Source organism: Rousettus aegyptiacus, unplaced genomic scaffold, assembly GCF_014176215.1.
Source record: "Rousettus aegyptiacus isolate mRouAeg1 unplaced genomic scaffold, mRouAeg1.p scaffold_m13_p_12, whole genome shotgun sequence".
In the NCBI taxonomy this organism is placed as follows: domain Eukaryota; kingdom Metazoa; phylum Chordata; class Mammalia; order Chiroptera; family Pteropodidae; genus Rousettus; species Rousettus aegyptiacus.
Window position 1 is genome coordinate 26,966,121 of NW_023416287.1, and position 25,357 is coordinate 26,991,477.

Sequence of the window (25,357 nt, forward strand, 5' to 3'; positions counted from 1 at the left end):
CACTAAAGCAAGAAAGGGTTGGAGTGGGTGGGAAGAACCTTGCTGATAACCCAAAAGATTATCTGAGATTAAGAACTATTCTAGTGAACGCCAATTTCTTTCTAACGAGATAACACTAACCTTAAAGCAGGCGTTACAAACTCAAATATCAACAGAAACCAGGCAGGGAACATAAAAGGTGAAGCAGGCCAGGAGCAGGAAGAAATTCCGAAGAGTGAAACCCCATCTAAAGGAGACAACGACGATTCGGCTCCATCATATTTCCTGTGGGACTGTTGGGTTGCAGACACTAGATTGTCTAACGTTTTAATAGAACCAATAAATCCAAATTATTATATTAAAATGTCCAGTACTCGTTATATTTTTTAAAACCAAATTACTGACCAACGAAAGCACGTCTTTAAACCATATTCAGCTGAAAGTTTTAACATTTGATTTACTAGCTACCAGTGGGCTCCTGTTTATAAAAAAGTTAAATAAGTTTTCTCAATCATATTAACAACATGCACCTTTAGAGCAATGAGAAGCAGCAAGGGGACAGAGTTGGCAAGGATATTTGTTTTAGTGCTTAATATTAGAGGCTATTCAGTGCTATGTCCATTGTCTCAAAATGCTGATTTTACATTAGATGCTTTGATTGTAAAAAGTATAGGTCTTTCAGAACATGAATGCAGCTGAATGGAGCACCGGGGACCTCTTTTCTTTAAAGCTGAGTGACGAAGAGGTTTGAGTCCATGGAATATTGTCAGTTGCCGTCATTGACAAGTCCTGTGCTCCGCATGCCTTTTAAACGTCTCTCACGTGTTGTGCTTTCACTTTACAGCATATACCGCTTGTTTTCAGCAGACCGGAAACGAGTCGAAACTGCTTTAGAGGCGTGTAGTCTTCCATCTTCAAGGGTGAGCATGTTGCCTATCTAAAATTAGCACTACTAGATAGCTTTGAATAATCATACTAAAATACAGTTTGCCCCAAAGTACCCAAACATCTTTTTAAATAAAGAAGGCGGTGGGACTTACTTATTAGTATTTGCAATATAAGGGGTCACTGTGATTATATTTTCTTTCGCTCTTATTACCCCAATACTTTAATCTAGAAAGATTCTTGTTCTTTGTAAATTAAAAAATAAAAAACAATAACCATCTCATATAAAAAAATATTGGCCAAAAATGTTAACATTATCAAAAATTTTAACTTCTCATTAGTAAGTCTTTCTGAGAAGGATAGAGGATCAAAACAGTTTGGATACCAACCACTTCTTTTGCTTATATGGTGGAAAAATAGATGAGAAGTCAAGCATATAACATGCTTTTTTTTTTTTTTTTGGACAGCACATTCAAGGCACTCGATGTATATTAACCACTTAAAAGAATTTGTCTTTAGTTCAAACTATTTCTACATACCTGGCTCCAAAATAATTTATCATTGTTTCTGGGAGAAATGAATCTATGGCACAAAACCTTTTTCTCTTGCTATATGCTGAATTCTCCTTTCTATTACAAATTATTTTTATCTGAGTATCTAAGCAACGAGTAATCACTTTTCAAAGAATAACACTTATCCTATAGGCAGAACCTTTGAGCCTCTCGAAACACGCTGGCAACGTTCAAGTTGCACTGAACGAAGGTGAGGGGCCATTCTGAAGCTTATGATTCAATTGTGCAAAAGTATTGAGTGCTATTATTAAATTCACCAGCCAATTCTTGTTGCGAATACTTTTCAGAGAAATAAAGGTTATTAACAACTTCAGTAGGTAACAGGGGAAAAAAAGAGTGCCCTCCACCATTGTTTCCTGCTATAGGTAGAAAAAAATTGATTATACGGCAACACTAAGACAGAGCTATGGAAAGCCTCCTAAAACATTTAGCCTTCATTTTAATAAGCAAAACAAAATGATCCAAATTGCTTATTATTGTTCTTTCACTAGATGCTTTGGAGTAGGAAAGATATAACAGTTAAGATCCTATTGTTTAACCAACAAATATTTCTCGAATTCTTATTGTGTGCCCTCAAGTACTAAGAATATGATAGTGAACAAAATGAAGTCCCGGAATTCAAGGACCACAGAATCTGGGGGTGCTAGTCAAACACCTTGACTGACATGCAAATCAGAGGGAATGCTATGAGCAAAAGGAATCTAATGCAGCCTTTAAGAACAAGGGAAGCTCACTCCAGACAAAGAAAACAATGCCCTGAGGCTGGAAGGAATTGGACCGGTTTGAGTAACTGGAAAAAAAGACCACTGTATTTAAGCATTAAAAAAAAGAGTGAGCTTAATTTAGAAAGATAAACATAGTTGTTGGTTTTTTTTCCCTCTGCAATTGTTCCTGATTTTACCTTTCTTGGATAACGTCTTATGAAATATAATGATCGAAAGTTTTAACTTATTATAAATCTAGCTAAAGGAAGAAAGGAATAAAAAAAACGAAACCAAATAAAGTCTAATTCATCAATCAATTCTCTGTAAATTGCAATTTTCTAAACAATTGGATTCTGAGAATTCAGTCAATAAATATAAATTGACTTTTTTACAATTCACTATGTCTATAATAGGTTGACACTTTCAGACCAATGTTCGCTGGAGACATTTTAATAGGAAAATGAGATTTAAATAACAGGAGTTATGTTTAATTTTTTAAAAATATTTATCTTCAGTAAATTAAATGTTATAATGGTTTTCTGAAAACATACTGGAGATTTTTAAAAAATATAATCAACCTCTATCATAAAATTTTGAAAGATTCATGGTAAAATATGCTTTACGTGGAGGAGTTGTAGAAATGGAATGCTCTGAAAGGTCTGAAAACCAAAGACAATTTCAGAGCTGGGAAAGAAATGCTTTCGCAAACAGTCTATATTTTAAATCCTTGTTGTAATTTCACATCTGCAGAATGGTAGCTCTAGAAAATATCCACTAATTAACAAAAAGATTCTGGTTATACTGACAAGAGGTGTTTTAAACACTACACAGAAGAAAAGGTTATATAAATGGTACTGCATACTGGGGCCTCTTTTCATAGCCAGCAGTCGTTCAAACTAGATTTAATTGTGTTCTGTAAATAGATACATTACCAGAAACACAGTGGATATGCTGTTGCAATTTTTTAAACATTATCTTTGTGCACATTGTTAAGGATAATTAATGCACTTGAACTTGTATCCTGGCCAACATGATCCATTGGAATAACACATTCCTTTAGAGGGTGCTCCTTTAGAGATTACAGTTGCTTGCCCAAGTTACCTTAATTGTTAAAAAGTAGTACTATATCTAAAAAGAGAGACAAAGCAATTACTGTCCTTCTATTAATAATCTAAACACATTTTCCAGGGAGACCTTTGAAGACCTTTGCATATTCAGAAAATTACCACTTTACCCACAAACTTTCTGAGCACTAAAAATAGTTTACTTGTACCAAATTCCCTTTGATTTAAGGCTTATTAACTTGAAAACAGCTCAGTGACATTTGGAATTGTATCGTAGTCTTGGCACAGCATTGGCATATATATATATTTGTATTTTAATGAAGAAGATAAGGAATAAATTCATGTGTTTGTTTTAAATAATAAAGTTTTACTGTGGTTATGAACATAAATGTAATAATGCTGAGGAAAACGGTGATTATTTTGGATTAAAAGACTACCTTAAATTTTACTAAAGAATACTACAAATAAAACTTATAAAAGAATATCTCACAGGATAACTGTAATATTTGCCATTCTCCTAGGCTTTACATTCCAAACATAAATCAGAAATATAATCATTTCTGTAGCTGTGATTCTTAAACTCACTAATATCAAATTTTCATTTTAAAACCACATTAAGTAGTTCACTGTGAGTAGCTTACTTGTAATTATTTTTTGTACTCTGGCTAACTAAACTTTTGGTTTATAGTTTTAGAGCAAAAATATTGAGAATAGGTTGAAACCCCGAATTTGCTGAGAAATAATCGATCATTTTGTCAAGATAAAATCTCTATGTGGACTCTTTACCCATTAGAGTCTGCTGCAAAAAAATTAATATATATTTAAATAATATTTTTTAAATGTTAAGTACCTGTTTGTTTAGAATTATTATTATTTTTTAATCAGAAATATAGAAAGAAGAAAATACAAACTGCATCTAAAAACTGACGTGACCATTTAGTTTGCTGGATCACAGTGTGAGTTATGGAATCAAGTAACTTGGATTCAAACATAGTGCTCCCCAACTTGCTCACACATCTTGGCATGTGGATATGCCATATTCAAATCTATGGAATCTGGAAATGCAAATGCTATGAGTACTCCATCGAGGTTTTTTGTTGTTGTTTTGTTTTTTAATATTTTCTCTTTTGAGATTCTTTGTAAATAAGCATGGAATTAAAGCAACCCAGTTTTTTAAAGTTTGCAAATATTTTGTAGTTTCTGGAATAAATGAGCCTGATTCAGATTATTCTGATATTCTTAATTCTTCCCCAAAATTTTGATAACAATAGCAACAAACAATCATTGAAAATCTATTTTGTGTTGGATGCATGATTTGGTGGACAAAGTCCTGAAGTATACGACAGAAGACCTAAGGTCTGGTCCCATCTCCTGGGTTTGTCCAGCAAACATTGATTAGGTGTCTGTTATATGCCAGGCATCATACTGGGGACACAAAGGAATTAAATATGAGATAGTCTCTTCACTCAAAAACTCAGTCTAGTAGAAAATCAGTAATATAAAAAATATATCATATGCTATAATAATGGTATATAAGGGTGGATTTTGGAACACACACACACACACACACACACACACACACACACAAATGTGTCATCTCTAGCTGGTATGGTTAGGAAAGTTTCACAAAAGAGTATTTAAACATTGGGTATAACCCTTAGAGTATTGGATCTTGGGCTTCCTTCTGCTCATACAGGACAAAATGAATCTGTTCCATCCATTTCACCAAATTATGAGATCTAGGAAAAGAAAATATGTGAATGAGCTTTGTAAATTTCAACCTTGTTTAAAACGTAAGGAATTAGGAAATGTCCATAGCTTTTTCCTAAATATCTCCCCTATACTCCTTCACATTAGCTTTCAATGATGCTTATTTTAACTCATTTTTCCAAAATATTTTTTCTTTTACTTTCACTCACTAACCCCAAAGCCTTCAGGGTGTCCTCATGAGTCAAGTTGGGCAATAGGAAAATGAGGCAAAGAAAATCTGCTGTACTGAAATGTTTTCCTTTTTCTATGTACAAACATCCAACTAGTAATGATAACAAATTATATTTATTCTGATTATCTCATTAATTTGTCTCCTTTAATAGGAAGTCCTAATTCACAGCTGGCAAATAAACAATAATTAGAGTTTTAGTAAAGCATATTGTTCTATGAAATTATGTGTCTGGAATCTTATGTAAATGACTTTTGTTGAATCTGGTATTTTACAGGAAACATATAGCACATATGTCCTTGGTACCAATTTTCACTTTTCTCATAAGTTACACTCATTTATTTCCTAATTATTTTATTGCGTACCTGCTATGTATTACACAGTGGAAATGGAACAGTTAACAAGCAAAACACAGGTCCTGGCTTATGAGATGTACAGGCTGGCAAGGAAGACAGAATTGTGCAGCTGGGAGCAAAATACAGTTAAATGACTGTTGAAATATGAGACAAGATAGGTGTGATGGTGGCACATAACGAAAGACAAAACCCAGTCTGGGCAGAAGGAAAAACCCCTAGAGGAAGAGATTTTTAACTAAGACCAGAAGGGAGAGAAAAAGCGGGTCAGTAAGAGAAGAAAGACAATTATTGATATCCTTAGATAAAATACATTTATGAGTGTGTTGGGTGAGGTTTAGGTGGTGAGAGGAGTGAGCTCTAAATAGTAACCAAATCGTAGGGAGACCAGGCGAACACAGCTGAGGCTCATAACATCCATAAAGTTGGATGCTTGAGTTGGCAAACAGAGCAATTGATTTTAAAATCCTTCTCTTCCCTGTGTCTTTCAGCCAAAGAGTAGGATAGAGAGGACCATTTCTAGATACCTACAAAATTACTTAAAGAGATATAGATGTCTAACTCACAGAAAGGGTGACCCTGAAAAATGTACATCTAGGCAAAGGAATTTTTTCATTTTGTGAATAAAATAGAATTTTGGAAATCAGTTTACAGGTTGTACTTGTCCCTATTTTATGAGTGAAAAAACAAAACGATGAAAAAAATCCATGGGAATTTCCCACCATTCTTGGATTTGGCCACCTGTGCTCATGATTTCGAAATTGGTGTCCAGGTAATTAAGCTTAATGGTGTAATGCATCTTGCTGTGTATTATATATGTGGTGTTTGGTTGTCTCAAAATTACATTTCACAAAATATTTGTTTCCTGCTCTATAAAAGGATTTAGTAAAGAAAATATTATTTTATTTGTTCATTCCACGAATATGGGACTTCTCCTCTTTGCCAAGTGGTGAGCTAAGTTTTCTTATCTATTAGCAAGCAGTGTACAATTTGAAGCAATAATTTTTAGAAACTTCTATAAAAGTATATTTCAAAAGCTATGAATATGGTAAAAAGAAGAGTGTTTTCTTTGCTTTTAGGGCTTGAAAATAAAAATACTCATATAAACACATACCTGAAATAGGAAAACGGCATGAAGAATGTCCTTCCTGTTAACAAAGGCTGAAATCTTGCTTCCGGTTTCCATGGCAGCCTGACTGAAAAGAAAAATAAGTCATAGAAGTGACTTTTTATATCAGTGACTTGCTTCCCAAACAATAGGAGCAGGAGGAAATAATGATCAGCACTGTCTTACTTATGAAAACTGTTTTACAGCTTATCAGATTATTTAAATTAGAAGAAATATTATTTGGAAAAAAAAGACACAAAATTAGAATTTATGTTTTCATTTTGAAAATGTCTATCTCCAGGTCCTTTATTTTTTTAAATATCTTTTTTATTTTCCAATGATAGTTGACATACAATATTACATTAGTTTCAGTTTTACAACATAGTGATTAGGCATTTATATAATTTACAAAATGATCACTCTGCTAAATCTAGGACCCATCTGACACCATACATAATTATTACAATATTATTGACTATATTCCCTGTGCTATACTTTATATCACCACAACTATTTTGTACTTATTTGTACTTCTTAATTGCTTCCTCTTTTTTACTCCTCCTTTCAGCCCCTTCCTATCTGGCGACCATCGAAAGATTCTTTGTATCTATGAGTCTGTTTCTGTTTTGTTTGTTTGTTGATTTTGTTTTTTAGATACCACATATGGTATTTGTCTTTCTGTGTCTGACTTATTTCACTTAGCATAACACCCAGGTTGTTGCAGTTGGAAAGATTCCATTCATTTTTTATGACCAAGTAATATTCCATTGTATATATTTACCACCTCTTCATTATCCACGCATCCATTGATGGACATCCAGGTTGCCTCCATATCTTGGCTATTGTCAATAATGCTACAATGAACATATAAATGTACATGTCCCTTTTAAGTAGTGTTTTGGATTTCTTTGGATAAATATCCAGAAGTGGAATTACCGGGTCCTTCCTGGTCTCTTGTTATAGTCATGGTTTTAAAGTCTATTTTATCTGATATAAGGACTGCTACCCCAGCTTTTTGTTTGTTTGTTTCCATTTTCAAGAAATATATTTTTCCATCCCTTTACTTTCGGTCTGTGTGTGTCTTTTGATCTAAAGTGAGTCTCTTGTAGACAGCACATTAAGGGTCTTATTTTCTTATTCATTTAGCTAACCTAACTTTTGACTGGAGCATTTAACCCATTTATATCTAAAAGAGCCGTTGATAGATATGTGGTTATTGCCATGTTACTATTATATTTTTGATCTTTTTTTCTTCTTATAGTTTTTCTTAAAGAAGTCCCTCTAACATTTCTTGCAATACTGGTTTGGTGGTGATGAACTCCTTTAGCTTTTGCTTGTCTGGGCAGCTCTTTATCTGTCCTTTGATTCTAAATGATAGATTTGCTGGGTAGAGTAATCTTGGTTGTAGGTCCTTTCTTTTCATCAGTTTGAATATATCATGCTAATCCCTTCTAGCCTGCGAAGTTTATGTTGAAAAATCAGATGATAGTCTTATGGGAACCCCCTCGTAGGTAACTAATTGCTTCTCTCTTGCTGCTTTTAAGGTTTTCTCTTGTATGTATTTACTTGTGGTATTTTAATTATGATGACCTCTATGGGTTCATCTGGTTTGGGATTCTCTGTGTTTCCTGGACTTATATGTTTATTTCTTTCACCATGATAGAGAAGTTTTCAGTCATTTCTTCAAGTAGGTTTTCATTTCCTTGCTCTCTCTCATCTCATTCTGGTAACCCTATGATGTGAATATTAGTATGTTTGATATTGTCCCAAAGGCCTCTTAAACTATCTATATATTTTTTGTATTCTTTTTTCGTGTTGCTTATCTAGCTGAGTGTTTTCTGCTACTTATTTCTAAATTGCTGATTCAGTCCTTTGCTTCATTTACTGTTGATTCCTCCTAAAGTATTCTTCATTTCAGTTATTGTATTCTTTGTTTTTGGCTTGTTCTTTTTATGTTTTCTCTCTCTCCATTTTTATGTTTCCTATTTCTTGACATTCTCACTGAGATCATTGAGCACTCTTATAAGCAGATTTTTAACTTTGCATCTGGTAGATAACTTGTTTCCATTTTATTTAGTTCTTTTTCTGGAGCTTTGCTCTGATCTTTTATTTGGGACATGTTTCTTTGTCTCTTCACTTTGGTTGTTTCTGTGTGTGTGTTTCTATGTCTGCTATGTCTCCCAGTCTTAGTAAAGTAGCATTGTAGAGTATGTTTCCTGTGGGGCCCAGAGTCTCTCTTGGATGCTTTAGACATGTCCCCTGTATGTGCTGGGTTGCGTATGCTCACCTGCTGTAGTTGAGTCTTCATTGCTGTTTGCATGTCAGTGGGAGGGACTGACTCCCAGGCTGATTGGTTATAAAGGATGGCCATGACTACAGTGGAGGAGCTGTTGTACAAGATCTGACTCTATGGAGCAGGATTTGCTTTTGCAGGGCTCTGGTGCCTGCTGAGTCTGCCCTTTGAGTGTGTTGTTTGTGGAAGTGGTTGGTTGGTGCTCTGGTGCAGGCCAAGATCAGCTGCTGCCTGTGCCCTATTTAAGGACACTTGGTATGAGCTACAATGCGATCTGCTAATGGTTGCCACTTGTGCTGGGCTTGGAGGTGCCTGGGAGAGATAAGCTGCTAACTGAGGCTGGCTGCCACTAGTGCCAGGTTTGGGGCTGCTTAGTAAGCAGTACAGGGCACTATGAGGTCAGATACTGCTTGTGTGGGGTTTGTGAACCATTGAGAGTTTATGAAAGTCCACAGCATGAACCAAGACAGGTCATCTATTTGGAAAAGCCACTGGAAGCAGCTTGAGTGGGCCTACAAGTTGAGTGGGGCATAGTCTCAGGGCAACATCAAGGCAGGATAAACGGTGTTAGCTACATTGTGGTGGGTTGGGGAGAGCTCAGCAAAGTTACAGTGGCTTCTGCCAGCACTCTATGTGGAAGAAAGCTGCCCTTCTAGTCCTCTCCCTGAAGCCAGACAATTCAGTTCCTCCTCAAACGTCCTTGGTGCCTTTTGAGCTGCTCTCTAGTGCTAGAGCATAGAGTTTTGGGGTCTGTAAGAGAGTAAGTTCATATTTGGGCTCTTTAAGAGGAAAACGTCTGGGACTTCAGCAACCCTTTGTCTTAGCCACAATTTCCACTGGTTTTGACAGCCAAATGTTATGGATACTTCTCTTCCCAGCACTGGAACCCTGGGTTGGGGAGCCTGGTGGGGTTGGGACCCCTCCCTCCTCAGGGGGCACTTCTGCAGCTGAGATATTCCTCCTGATTCTTAACCACCATACATGGGTGTGGGACCAGCTCATTGAGTCTCCACCCCTACTAGTGGTCTTGAGGTGGCTTCTTCTGTATATCCTTAGTAATAGGACTTCTATTCGGCCAGACTTCAGGAAGTTCTCAATGATGGTCATTCTATAATTTAGTTGTAATTTTGAGGTGGTCATAGGAGGAGGCGAGCAGAGCATCTACCTACTCCACTATCCTACTTACTCTACCTTTAAAAAGTAAAGGCCAGGGTCTTTACTTTTTAAAAACATTTATTCAAAAGTCCACTTTACAGCACATAAACAAATATGAATGTGTAAACATTCCCATAAACAATGTGAATGCTCTTCGTGCCACTGGTCTTAAAAATGGTTAAAATGGTAAATTTTCTGTTATGTATATTTTATCACAATTTAAAAAAAAGATAAAAGCCAAAGAAAAAAAGCAAACTTAAAAGAAAAATCTGCTGAACAGATCCTGTTTTTACTAGGTCTAACTTACTTTAGTAAATGTACTTAAGAAATTGCCTTAATATCCCTTTAGAAGAAGAAAACTCTTAAGCTTAAATGATAATGAAAAAGCAACAGAAAAGAACTCCACAGCTGGCCTCATAAATGTCTTCTGAATGTTTACCCTGACCTCCTACAAGAAAGAAAAATGGAAAGAAGAGGGAGAAAGTGAAGGAAGAGGGAGGGAAAATGGAAGGGAGGAAGATAAGGAAGAAATAAGACCATTAACTGACCTGGTTCTCTTATTTCCTAGAATGATTCAATACCTCAAGATGATTTCACTCCAGAAGTATACAGAGTTTTCCTGAACAACCTTTGCCCTCGACCTGAAATTGATAACATCTTTTCTGAATTGTAAGAAAACATATTTTAACCCTTTTTTTTTTTTTTTTTTTTTTGGCTTGCAGTAGTTTTTTAGACTGGCTAGGGCAGGAGTTTGAGCAATAGAGAGAGAGGAATAACCTCTTCATACACTATGTATAGTATTAGTGCTTCTCTGTAATTTTTGGAGACAATCATGCATCCCCACCCCTGAGGTGCAACCACTGCTTTTAATGAGTGGAAGTTTGCTGTGATTGGTTGCTAGGTGTAGCTGTTTTAGTATGCTCAGGGGAGTCTGTATGGTTTGAAGATTATAGCTAGAACAGAGAAGCATCTTGGCTTAGTGGTGGTAGACTCATGTTGCATAAAGAACTCTGAACTAGAAACCAGCCATCTTACCTCTTTGAATTGCATTAAGGAAAAGAGAAGTTAGGATTATTAAGAGCCCTCCCAGCTGAAAACTATTTGCCTTAATGTTAGAAATTAAATATAAAAAAAAAAAATAAGAAACAAACCAAAACATCAAGGCAAATGAGGTGAAGTAGCGATAACCTACATGATAACAGAAAATCAATCCAAAGTTGATAAACAAAATAAATATTTCTTCATATGGAAGACAGGCAAACAATACTGCTGTGAATGACATTGGATAAACTCACTTGGTGATATTCATTGCCATCAACAATTTATCGAACATTGCAATATTTGTACCATTGAGCGTGACTTGGGGCTGTCAACAAGATTAAAATGCAAAGTTTGAATCACACTATGTTGGAGAGTTATAAACTCTTGCTGGTGTAACTTTACTGAAAATAAAAATGTACCTAAACCAATTGTTTACATTTTTTTTAGTGTTGAGTAATAAATACATCTTGAAATGATTACTGAGGATATGGGAATTTGATGGCTAAACCGGAAGTTTAGTGTCATAATCAAAAGACAACCCATACCTCTGTGTTCAGTTTAGGCTGGTGCATCTATATACACAAGATGCAGTGCTTTCCACCTGTGAATTTTCTCATGCATTTGGTATTGCTCAAGGCCATTGGGATTTAGTGGCAGTGATTACAAAAGGTATTTGTAACCCTTAGAGATGTGACAGTTGTAGTGAAGCAACAGTGTTTTTAGGGTATGATAGGAATTTCAATATAGAATGCTTTTACCAGGTATGGCAGGATTACATTTAATAAACAAATAAATGAATGATACTTGGGAGGAAAATATTCTAATTTCTTGTTTTTTTAATTGTTTTTAGTGGTGCCAAAAGCAAACCATATCTTACCGTTGATCAGATGATGGATTTTATCAACCTTAAGCAACGAGATCCCAGGCTAAATGAAATACTCTACCCACCTTTAAAACAAGAGCAAGTTCAAGTATTGATTGAGAAGTATGAACCAAATAATAGCCTCGCCAAAAAAGGTCAGTCCACTTTGTCCCACACCATAAGGAAACTCTGGTTTTTAATTGCGAATGAGTCGCCCATGGGTAGTTATTGGCATCAAAGATTATTTAGGTTAGTCTCCCACTTTTGTATGCCTGCTTTCCTTTCCTTTTTAAATCACTGGCAGTTCAATCTGAAGTAGATTTTTTTTTTTTACTTTAGTGTGTGATTTTTGTTGTTGTTATGTATGTTTATGCATGTAACACTTTTTTTTTTGATGTCTAATCATTTGTTTTAAATTTATTCAGTGACCAAGTGTGTCTTTCTCAGACAGGAAATTCATTATCTTACAAGTTGCCCTTTTCGGTCTGTTCTGAGAAGTAACCCGCAGATTTTTCTAAATCTCTAAAACCAAAGAGAATATTCAGTCTATTGGAGCCTTATATTGTTCCAGTTTACACTATCGACAAATTTTTCTACTGAGGGAAATATATAAGAATTTTACTTTCTACGTGAAAAACTAATAGTGTTTTTAGAAAAAAAAATGAGTCTAAAAATTGATATTAGAAAGACAGCACTAAGTTGTCTGGAAGTTATTAAGAAATTTATGTTTTTGATTTGGGAGAAATGAATTTCCAAAATAAGATCATGATGATTTAATTGCCAGAAGTCTTAAATTATATGTCACATCATTGTCCCTGAAGAGAATTTTTCAGCCTTTTTCTTACCACTAAAATGAAATCTCATTTGGACTAAAATATCTTTACCGAGAATGTTGGTGTGTTAGCACTGAGGTTATTGTAAATTTCTTAGATATTCCGTAGGGAGGAAAATAAAGTACAATTAACCAATTATTAAGAAGAAATAAATTGCATGTTAATATGCAGGCAATTTATAAGTATCAGAAATAGCTCTAGCAAGCTGATAGTCATTAATAAGAATGGTTTTCATAAAAATAGGTTAAAAGATCTTTTACCCATTGTATTTGTTCTGGAACTGGTCCTCTAAATGAAAAACGAAAGTATTAAGTATAAATGTAAAACCTTATAATTACTTTTATCCTACATGTTACTAGTTAGGAATTTTTAGGTAAAATTGTTTAGTTTTTATTTTCTTGATCAAGCTCTTTGCCTTCATTGTTGTTATAATTCTTATTGTTCTGAGGTCAGTCAAAGGAAAAGAGTGACTCAACAGTATATGTGAGCATTACCAGGCCTGTCCATCTGATCTTAGCTATGATGCCTTTCCTGTAGGTGCCATAAAGACTGGATTTCTCTTTGTCATTAAGCAGGGAACAACTACTTGGAGATGTCACCTGAGTAGCTTGGCAGTTCCTTTCTGAAATCCAAACCTCACCCAAAATAACTACCAGTGTTATAACAAATCCAACAAGACTTCTAAAAACAGTTAGCCCTTGACACTGGGAAAAGCTTTTATGAAACCAATGAGATACTTCAAAACCTAAACTTTGCCTTTTTCTCCTCCCTTCATATCACACTGCTCATGGCTAATGCTTCAGCTGGCATATGATGCCCCCATACATCATATTCTGATGACTTGGACAAAGTAGAAGATACAAAGGGGAAAAATTACAATAGGTTATTGTAAAACTCTACAATTCTGGAAAAACCAATTTTTATCTAATGAAAATTAAGACTATGTCTCTTAGCATTTGCAAGCATGTTTAGTGCCATCTTAAAGATGAACCAATTATGAATTCTATAATTACAACAGGCACACAAAATTCAAAGATATTTAAAATAACAACTTTATTTTTTTAGAACTTAATATGATTGACCATGAAGCCTCCATGTCAACTGTGATGTGATTTTTTAAATTAAAGAATTCACTTCTCAACCCCAAAACTGCAGTAAGAAAACAAACTTGAAATGTTTCACACCAAGTCATTATATTTACTGTTTTGGCCCTGTTTATGGGAACAAAGATTAGAGAAGATTGTTTTATTGTGCTGATTGTTATTTCATAGTGAAAGGAATAACGATTTTGAAATCTTTATTAGTAGGAATAAGAAATTGTTGGATTAGATCTTAATTATTTAGTAACTAAGCTTTTCCAAAAATAAAGATTAATTTTTTTAAATTTGATTTTGCAGTTTGACTTTAAGATTTTTTCAGGAACTCCTTTTGTGTCTTCTTAAATACAACAAAGTACAATTTAAGAAAGTATTTTTTGACTTCAGTATGATGACTGATGAGCAAGAAAACTTTCAAAATATACATTATCATTTTGCAAAGAAGCAAACCAAGGCCATCGGGTCAAAAGACTTATCTAAGATCTCATACCAAGATGTTCTTTAAGAAAACAGTTTTTAACTGTCAGTCAACTAGGTAGTATATTTTGATCAATCAACATATAAGAAAACAAGTTGGGAAGTTAAATATTACATTAAAATTTATTTCTTCTGATGCTTTAATTTTGACTAGTTCTTTATACGTGCCCAAGCATTAGTTAAATTGAACCACAAACTCCATTTTATTTATTTAAGAAAGACATTTTCATATTGTCTATATATTTGGTAAAATGCTAAGAATAAGATACATACATTATATATAACATGCATAATTAATAAATATGCATATTCTCTCTGATATGAAGAAACTTATATTTTAAACAAATTACACACAAAGTTGACATATGCTAATATTTTGTTTTTATACGTACTTTATTTTTTTATATAAAAGATAGCCTAAAATTAAATGAAAAATTTTCAATGTGGCCAAAGCCTAAATGCTAAAGATGACCATAGGTTAGCTGACTAAAAGTACAATACATGGAAGTGTGAAATGAATACAGAAGAGATGATTGATTTTGATGCTCTTTGGATCTGTTGTCATTAGAATGTTGGCCATATTTCCATGCTGGAATTTCCATTTCTGGAGAGTTACATATTGGTAATAAATAACAGATTTCTGTGTATTCTCTGACACAGAGGGGGACAAATATTCATGTATTTGTGTTACACACACACACACACACACACACACACACACACAAAAGTGTTTGAATTTTGTTCCAGAAGATACTATTATCAAAGGAGTTTGGTGTATTTTTACAATTTAAAATGACATATTGGAAAATGCTGTGGCCCCAGGTCAGTGAATTTATCTTCTTTGCCATGTTGTTTTCTCTGTAGATCTAGATATGCTTGACACAGGAGTACACGATGACCCCTGATTCTTTCCAACAAAAGGGTTATGAATACCTGAGTTTGAAGACTAATGTCTCCTGAGTAGTTATTTTTTATCACTTAAACTCTTTAGAAGTGAGTATAATTATCATGAAAAATAAAAGTTATATTGATGCTTTTGGTAATAAAATGCAGACTTCTAGATTCAAGTGATATGCCTGTAAATAAAGGCCAAATTTTGCTCAAATAAACTGCTAAACCAAAAGAAAACAATTCAGTTTGTTCATATTTTTATTTTCCTTTGAAGAGCAGGTGTTCATGAGTATTGTTAAACAACTGAGTTAATATAATAGATTATAATATTAGCAGATGTATGAAGCTACATTCCTGTTTTAATATTAGTTCTTCCTGTTAAATTTTTATAATGTATACTATGCAAAAGCTTCCCCACTTGTTGCAATTAAATAATAAAAATGAAACTGTATAATCTCTTTTAGATCAGTACTCATTGAGTTAATAGTATAATAGTTGAACTCAATATTCATGTATTTGAATAATAGCAAGGCAATTTGGTTTTCAGCAAAGCAAATAAAAGTTTGGATTAGCAAGCGTTTTCATTTCAAATAGACCTAAGCTAATAATGATTGCATCAGTAGAAATCACTGTAGTGTATTTTCAATATTGTTCTGATACAATTGAACTAAATTGTATTATTATTGTCAGCAGCAAGAAGTACCCAGAGTGTGTTAGAGACAGTACTAAACTAGAGAACCTTGCAACCTTTATCAGTCAGGACTCCTTCAGTTGAAAAAAGACAGAAGCTTAACTCAAACTGAAGCACAGAAAGGAATTTACCATTGGCATGTAATAAAGGTGTTAATAACTTCAGTCATAACCACATTCAAGGGCTCAAAGAATGTCATCAGGAATTGTCTTTCTTCATCTTCCATAATTTTCTTGGTTCTGGCTGTAATTGAGCAACCTCTCCTGAAGTGACGAGAAAGCCACCAGCAAACAACTCTGGGTCTACCAATCTCAATGTGCAGAAATTCTTTTTACTCATATTTCAACCAAAAGTCCCAGCAACCAGAGCATAGCTTAAGTCACCCAAGGCCACTCCTGAACTAGGTTCACTATAGACTAGAGGATGGAATGTAATAATTGAAGAGACTTAGGTCACATGACTCTCCCTAGAGACAATGAGAACTCAATTGCCTAAACCACAAGGACCAATAATGGGAGAGAGGTGGTTCCCTGAAATTCAAATGGGGTGCACTTCTTAGAAGAAAGAAGAATGGTCATGAGACATGTAAAAACAGCAGATCCCATTAAAACTGGGTCAGAAGTCAACAATTCATCATTACTGTTTATCTTACCTTAGGAAGCCATTTAACCTATTTGACCAGTCTCATACCCTATTTTTCTCATCTTTAAAAAAATCCTCTGAGAGAATTATATAAGTTGATCAGATAAGAAGATTGCATAGATTAAATTGTGCCCACTAAGTCTTTGTTCACCTGAACTAATGAAAAGTGACAATTGGCATTTACACCAGATAATTTCAAACCATTAATTGATCTCGAAGTGAGATCTATTGGTCAGAGGCATTCCTGCACATTGCTACCTCTCAGCTAATGGCCTATTTCACTTACTACAATTAAGACTATGTTAGAATCATTTGATGACAAAACCTGAAAAAGTATGGCATGTTGTATCTGTGCACCAATGTTTATTTCTGGCTTAAACATTCTTTTATATATTTTTTATTAAAATGGAATTATATATTAAGATGTAAAGATTTACACTGGAATCTTACTGTTAATTTCATCACTTAATTTTCTAGCGGATTTTTAAAAATCATTCTTCCAACACCACTTGTATTTACTAGGTAGAAGTTATAAAATATTACAATTATTTTTATTATTGTCTAGTGCACATCCTTGAGAGAGTGATCATGCTGTAATTACAGAAAAAGGCTGGCATAGTCTTATGGTTAAGCTAATAAACCTCAGGCAAGTGACTTGACCTACTGGAGCTTCAGGTTCCTCATCTATAAAATGGGATAATATTGACACCAGCAGATACTAGCGCTCTTCTCATATCCATTGACACGCATTGTTCTAACACAGCCAATAGCATCCTCTGCAATTCTCCAGGACTTTCAGCCAACATACCTGGAACTCCACAGCCCTAGGAGTGGTTTTCATCCAGGAACTAGCGCCTCATCTTTCCTGCCCCTGGGATAGTTCCGATGAATTTTCTCCACTTTCTCATGGAGTTCCCCAGTAGGATTGAACCCTAGTTGCTGGCAACTGTAACCTGCTTGATAACATGCCTGTTATTAGCTCACTTTCTTTCCCTTGTCATTTTTCCATTCCTCTACTTTTATTTACTGGGATTACCTTCCAAATAAACTACTCGCACTCATTCTTATCTCACAGCCTACTTTTAGAAGAACCTGAACTAAGGCAAGTAGTTTTCTATAAATGGCCTAACAGAATCAACAGTGAAAGGTGGGTAAGGCCAGAGTAGCTGAGCATTGAGATGAGAAAAAAAATAGAAAGGGGTTGTGCCCATGAGTCACCCCTTCTAACCTGTCACATTACTGCTTTCATTTCTACCATTCATGAAGCCCTGGCCAGTGGCCTCAAATAATGGGATCTGCTGTCTACAAGTGACTTAACCATTTAGCCCAAACTCTCAGGTCATAGACGAGGCATCTAAGGACATGACAATGTTGAGACTAGGACCATATCTTCCAAGTCCCAATGCGGAGTCCTCTCCACAATTCCAGATTCTGCTTGGGACCCTCCATCAGGACATGCTGAGAAAAGAGATGCAAGGCTGGCAATTTAGAGGTTAGCCAATGACATCCATAGCACTGGTTTTCAGACATGTCTTTAACATAATATCTTTTATTTGTGTTTGTTTCTTCTAACAATGTTTCATAAGAAAGGCCAATATGGAGGATAAGCCTGTAAAAGCACTATGTTGATTGAATAGAGGGGAACCTGGAGTGTAGCTGATTATCACTGCCCTACTCCTGTTTCTTCTGCCCTCTCCTGTTCCTACAGGCACTTCTGCCAAAACCTTGGGAGAGTCAGGATGTGCAATTTAAAAACCACTCATCTGGAGGAAATATTGACTGGTTTAAAGATCTGCCTCACAATTAAGAAGGCATCCATTTAAATATTTTAATATAGATTCCCTGTAAGAAATAAAAGAACTGAAATGAATGAACAAAGTCAACTTAAAAGAGATGGATTTTTCTTCCCAAAAGACAAGGACAGATGAAAACTATATGATACAGCCCATTTTTTTCATACCTTAATTAAGTTACTACTAGGAAAGCTGCCGAAAAGCCACTCTAGTAATTTATTGATTAAAATCACTTATTGACTTTCTAGCCTCTGTGGAAGGTCACAGAAGAATGACATTGTCATCTGTAAGTATATTTCAAGTTCCTCTTAGCTCTGTATTTCATATATTCATAGACTTGTCCCAAGTATAAGAGATGGGCTAAAAAGAAAAAAAAGAATTTTTTTTTTCAAGATAGCCATTATGAGTCCATTGATCATTAGTTGACTTGGTAACTTCCTTCACTTTCCCTTCTTTGATTGCATTTCTTCCTTTCTCAAGAAGCAGGAACTGGTCTGAGGAGTTACAAATGCTTAGCCTGAGTCCTGTTTTTTCTTCTTCAACCTTTTATTCTGTGACCTCAGCGTCCGTTCAGGAGCATGGCTGTAACCACAAAATCACTACCATGTCCATTCACAGCTGAAATTGCTTCTGTTTAGAAAACAACCAATTAGAAAAAATATAAATAGTAACAGACTAAGTCAAATGCTAGTCCCAAGAGGTGGGGAAGTGACATTGGTAGTCTAATCCACCTCAGTCTGCTGAATTTTGTTAAAATCTCTTTACCTCATTAGAGCATACCTTCCTGAGATTCCTTACCATTTCATGTGAGAGCTCTTGGGACAAAGCAGATAATGGCTATTTTCCCCCTAAATGTAACCTCCCATCAGAACATAGCAATAATAATCACTGACTATCACACCTTTACCCTTCTCAGGAGGGGTCGAGTAGGATATGGCTTGGTTAATAAGAACAGCTTGGAAGGTTGTACTGTACTGGAAAAAGGCCACAAAGCCACAAGCATTTGGCCCCCAACATCTGCATTATCCTGAGTCTAATTTTGTTAGCAGTTGATTTTATGCCAAATCAGTAGGAGAGAAAAGGATCAAATGCAGAGAGAATCAAGTCCATGGAAAACAAACAGCAACCACAAGAAAGACAGTGTTGTGTGGACTGTCTACCCTAGTATTTAAAAGAAAAGCTAAAAAATGTACAATGCCAATGAGTGAAAGAATGTCAGGAAGCTGAGAATGAGCAATAATTTTATTAATTCATTATAGAGATTCTAGGAGCTCTGCTGTAGCTCTGAACCACTGCACTCTGTAGGACTCCAGTTACAAAAGCAAAATTATCTAAAGAGTAGGGGTAGCATTATTTGAATAGAACACCTTAATGGAGGATGATTGACAAAATTAACCTTCTCACTTAGCACTCTACATTAACACATAGAAAATAAGCCAAAAATTCTTCTTATTAACATCACTATTTGTCTTTGTTTGGGTTTCCCCAGAAGCCAGCCTTGGGAGAAGAATTCAAGTACAAAGAGTCTGAGAGAGGTGATCCCAAGTAGCAGTAGTAGGGCAATTTTGGAAATAAGAATGGGGAAGAGAAAGCAGACAATAAAGGTTGTGTTCAAGCAAATTACGAGTGTGCATAACTGGATCGCAGTCCTGTGGCAAACTCCAGAAGCCAGTGTAGAACGCATCCTTGAGCTTCACAGCCACAGTCACTGTTTACAGGTGCTTTTAGGAAGTGTTCATTCTCAGCCACTTTCAGCTTACTCTACAGAAAGTAAGCCATTAGACAAAGACATGAAGATGGAAGTCCAGCCCAACCCTATCTCCTGGGGCACCAATACCATTTGCTACAAAGTCATTACCAACAAAACAACATTTACTATGATCACAATAGTATAGAAAAAAATTTTTTAGTCCAGCTCTGCAGCTATAACAAGAATCACCAGCATGTCGAAGGAGACATCCTCCAAAATACCTGATGTGCATTGGACTCTTTATTCTAACTCAAACCAGATGCAGTTGCATGGATATTATTTATCAACAAACATGTATTACCCACCTAAAGAACTACAAAAAAGTGAAACAAAAATCAAGATAAAATCTTCATTCTCAAGGAAACTATAATTCAGACAGGTGATGATATACATCACTAACTATAATACAAGATAGAATGCGATACACCTCCATTTGTTCATTCAGCAAGTGTGTAAAGAGTGTTCCTTATGTGCCAGGGAAGCATGGAAAAAAGGAGATCTTTTATTTACTGAGTTTCTAAGTACTGTCAGGAATTGCTTCAGGCTCTTCACCTGCTAATTATCCTGTATAAGCCTCAGAACAAATCTTTGAATTAATATTATTATCCTCATATTACAATGAGGAAACTGAGTCTTTAAATGGTCAAGTAACTTTATCAGTTTGTTTAGGAAGAAAATAAGGAGAAGTAAGGCGAAAAGGCCAAGAAATACCTTGATGCTAATCTTCGTTCATTCATTCATTCGTTCATTCATTTAGTCAATACACATTTTTTGAGCCTTACTGTCTATGTCCACCCTTGAACTAGAGAGTATAAAGATGCCATTCTTCTCATGGAGCTGTCAGTGTAGCAGAACATCCTCCATGAGGAAGAATGTCATGAAAGCTTTTGAAGAGGAAAGTGACATTCAAGCTGAACTTCAGGTATGCTGCAGAGTAGAGGTCTGGATGAGGGACAGGTTAGAATCAATGCACTGAAGGCACTAAGAGATAACATGTGCTAAGTAGTTCATTAGAAAGCATTAATGAGCACATATTCTGGGCCTACTTTTATGCCAGATACCTGAACAGATGTAAACAAACTAAAAGTTATGGTCCTTGACCTTAAAAATCCAATGTCCAGCTTGACCAAGCAACTTGACATTCTGGCTAAGGATCTAGAACATTTTTTCTTCCTTTGTGCTATGGTCACAAACCATTGTGAAAGTTCTCCTCTGGTAGAGTAATGTGGCAGTATGCCAGGAAAATGAAATGAACTTCTTGCCTACCCTCTGAGAACCTCTAACCCTAAATGATAAATTAGTCCTTACACGAGTCTAGTGGAAAGACTCCAGGCCCCTGTTTAAGAGAGTAGGGTTCTAATCTGGATTCTGTTTTTATGTAGCCATGTCAACTTAAAAAGACTGTTTAATCTCACTGGGTCAAAGTTTGTTTATCTGTCATGTTAAGTAATAAAACTTTGTCTTACCTACCAAACAGAACAGTGAGGAGAAATAAATTGCAGATGTGAGAATATTTTGAAAAAGGGAAAGTGCTAAATCAAAGTTAGGTGTTAAGAACTTTCACACGAAATCACCTTAACAAGTTCAAGTTAATACAGGGGGAACTGCAGGGACACAGAAAGCCATGACAGCTGATTAATGGGGTTAATCTGCAAAGACTATTGAGAAGAGTGCATAGCCACTTAGTGGACATTATCACACAGTATCTTGGACTTGTATTTGAAAATAGTTATGGTAATAGAACAGTTTTTCAAGATGGAATAAGAATGAATGACACTTTTCAACCTCAGATAAAATACTAGAACGGGCATAGAACATACTGACTCCAGGACTGGAAAAGAAATTGATAAAATAGATCAAGAAACCAGCAAAGTTCATATACTCTACAAAAGCACAGTTAGTTGGCAAATGTAATAGGAAAGCTTGTGCCCAAACAAAGATAATTGAAAAAGAAATCTCTGATAGTCTATTTCTGAAAGCAAGCAAATAGATTTTGGTGAGCCATGGGATATTAAAGACATCTGCACTTACTTTACTGAGCTGATCTAGCGGAACTCACAGTCACGGCACCTGGAATAAACATGGGCTTCTCAGCTTCTCAGTGCTGTGCATAGAAGTGGCTTAAGGAGGTATTAAGTAAGCTACTGGACCAGTAGCATTCTAACATGTCTGCTATTATTACATTAAGAATAGGGATTGAATGACGATGAATGGATTCTCAACCACCTAATCTCAGTGACATCCAAAAATTTGAGTGCCAGACCCTTCCTAATTGGCATTTGGCTCAACATAATGAATCTGGTGGCCATGCAAGTTGGCAGACACATTGTCCAGTTTGCCCATCTGAACTGTGTGATGACTCTCTGTGGATTTATAGGCCATCTGTCTTCCAAGGCAAAATTTGGAGAGAATTCTTTGTGTTTCTGGGCTTTGGAAGATGTTAGTTGCTCATGTTGGACTATTTTTATTCCTTTAAGCTAACCTGCATATTTTTTGCAAAACCTAAAAAACAATGTTACATCATCTATTTAGCATTTCTTTTGTCTTCACGTTGACATAACAAGTTTTCTGTGGCATTTTATCTTTCTTCCTAAAAGTTAGACTCAGAAGTTAGAGGGAAAAAAAAATGCTAGAGAATGCTTTTAAAATACTTGCAAAGACTAGAATGTAAATCCAGTCTGAAAAATAATTTTAAACCGTGATAGACAAATCCAAATCAAAGAGCTAATCCTCACGCCTCTGCCAGATGGGTCATTTGTCCTGCTCAGCCCAGCTTCTTTTAACGGAAAGATTAAAGTAGCACGTTTTAGTGAGATAAGTAAATCATGGGAAAAAAAGCTCTTCCTTAGTCACATTCAGTACTATTTTTAGAACTAATCCAGGATGCCCTGATTGACTGCCACAGTGGCAAGACCCTCTCCTTTCCATCATCCATGTCCCTTATCTAGGCCAGTGCTGGGAAAATTATGTGGATAAACATCATCAATTGTACTCACCGCTATCTCTCTTCCCATTGCCCTGGAATGGGCTCCAGATCCAGCTCTCACACTAAGTACCCCTGTAACCTCAGACAAGTGGCTTACCTCTCTAAGTCTAAATTTGTTCAAGTAAAAATAGGAGTTTAAAAGTACCTCTCTCATAGGATTTCTGTGCCTGGCACATAGTCAGCGCGTGAATAATGGTAGCTCCTCCTCCTCCTATTATTATAATTTATTATTATTGTTGTTGTTGTTATTGTTGTTATTATTTACCTTATCCTGTACTAGATTATATGCAGTGTCTTCTATGGCAGCATAGCATAGTGGTAAATGGCATGGAACACAAAGCTTAACTATCTAGGTTCAAATCCCAATTTATCTACTTACAAGCTGGGCAAGCTAATTGCCTTTGGTTTTTCATCTATACAATAGATATGAAAGCAGTACTCACTTCATAGTTATTATGAGGATGAAATGAGTTAATATTTGCATGTAGCAAGCAATATATAAAGATTTGTTAAATAATACACTGGAAATATATTAAATTCATGAAGCTCTTCAAAGACTGGCTCTCTTCATTTCCTATCTGCTCATACTGATACAACATATTTCCTTTAATGTCAGAATTCATTCCCCCCAAAAAGCAGAAAAACTCCCATGTTTGTAAACACAGCCAGCCACATTTTTTTTCCTTGACCCTCCAGAGCATTACTTTTTTTCTTCAGCATTTTGCTGCTGCCGCCTCACACCTGCTTTTAGGACTATATCAGGAGCAGTCCCACATTGTTGCTTTGATGCCACAATAGGGTGATTTCCAAGGTAACCATCCTGGTAAGACAAACACATACTGAGCAGGAAAGAACATGATTTCAAGGCACCTTAGTAATGTGCCATAAATTCTATTTAGAGATTCTATTTAGAGATTAGCGTTCGATCATGCCCTGGTGTACTCTTTCCCTCCCCTGGATCACTGAGCTCGTGTAAAGTATTATGAGAATGTGTGGTCCGGAAGACTCGCCACCAGGTTCACAAGGTTCAAGGCAATAAGAAGCATCGGCTTGTGTGACCTTATCGAAAGTCACTTTTGTGAGTAGAAGGTGAGGGCCTATAGATTTATTTCAAATAAACTTTTTACTTGTGTAATTCTACCGGAGCCGATCAAAGATGTTAAGAGGAGAGTATATTGACAGGGCAGTTCCCTTGCCCTGTGCAATGTAATGATGTACAATCAATTCTTCTATTGTTTAAGGATTGATTTCTGCTATCCTGAATTATCTTAGTCTCCTTTTTCTAGTCTATTTTGATGGCTTTATACATTTAATGCTGTTTGATTAGCACTTCTGCCAGGGGCTAGGCAGAGGGAAGGAGTAAAGATAAAACTTGCAATCTCTCCAGGATTCTTGTTTGGGACTCAGCTCTCCACACCCTCCCTATAATTCTTAAGTGCACATTTTGACTGTCAGGGACCATCAGCCAAAGCCAGACCAAGCCCCATGGATCCATTCTATAAATTATCATTGCATTTCTTTAATATTTTTGTCTTAATTCTTCCTTTGCAGTGTCATTTACAGTTGAACTCAGAATTACATTTTTAGTTCTCTAAGATACAAATTGGTTTGAAGGATTTACTTGCCAAGATGATACACAAAACCACTCATAATATGTATTAATACATAAATGTTAATATTTGTGGAACCCAATGTCATTCTTTCAGCTAATATTTATTGTGCACTTATGCGTTAGGGTTCTATGAATCAGCAATACAAAAGCCCCGTCTGCTGGCTGGACTTCCCACTGAATATGTGAATCTCTTTGCTGGATGATTTCTTTGACTCATGGAGCCCCCTCTTCTCAAGAGTGTAGTGGCCAGAAGTACTGGGGAATTAATGCCCCTGAAACAATTAATCAACCAATGACTGATGGGACTTGGTGTATAAATACTCCAGCTTCCTCTTCCCTTAGCTGTAAGCACCTGTTCTGATCCATTTCCTAATGGTTCCCCAAAGATATAAAATTTCAGTTGCCTACAGTGGTGATTTGCTTGATAATGTGCCATTATTTACTGCCTTCTCCACTCCCCACCAGTGTTTTCAAGAGAATACCTTTTAAATAAATTAATACCCACATCCTGGTCTCAGGATGTGATTCAAGGGAAAACAAGAATAAAACATTCTATCCTTATGAAACTTATAGTCTTATAGGAGGAGACCCAGACTAACAAACCAGTAAATATGTAGAATGACAGATGGT

The 25,357-nt window shown here is 35.7% G+C and overlaps 1 protein-coding gene across 2 annotated transcripts in view; it reads left to right on the top strand.

Annotated features, from left to right (window-relative positions):
• PLCB1 (phospholipase C beta 1) overlaps positions 1–25,357 on the top strand; it is a 612,038-nt gene that overhangs the window by 414,942 nt on the left and 171,739 nt on the right. For both annotated transcript variants that reach the window (XM_016137712.2, XM_016137034.2), the window contains exons 7-9: positions 824–899; positions 10,621–10,721; positions 11,944–12,110. In XM_016137712.2, the coding sequence (XP_015993198.2) occupies positions 824–899; positions 10,621–10,721; positions 11,944–12,110 (344 nt within the window). The remainder of the gene's footprint in view (positions 1–823; positions 900–10,620; positions 10,722–11,943; positions 12,111–25,357) is intronic.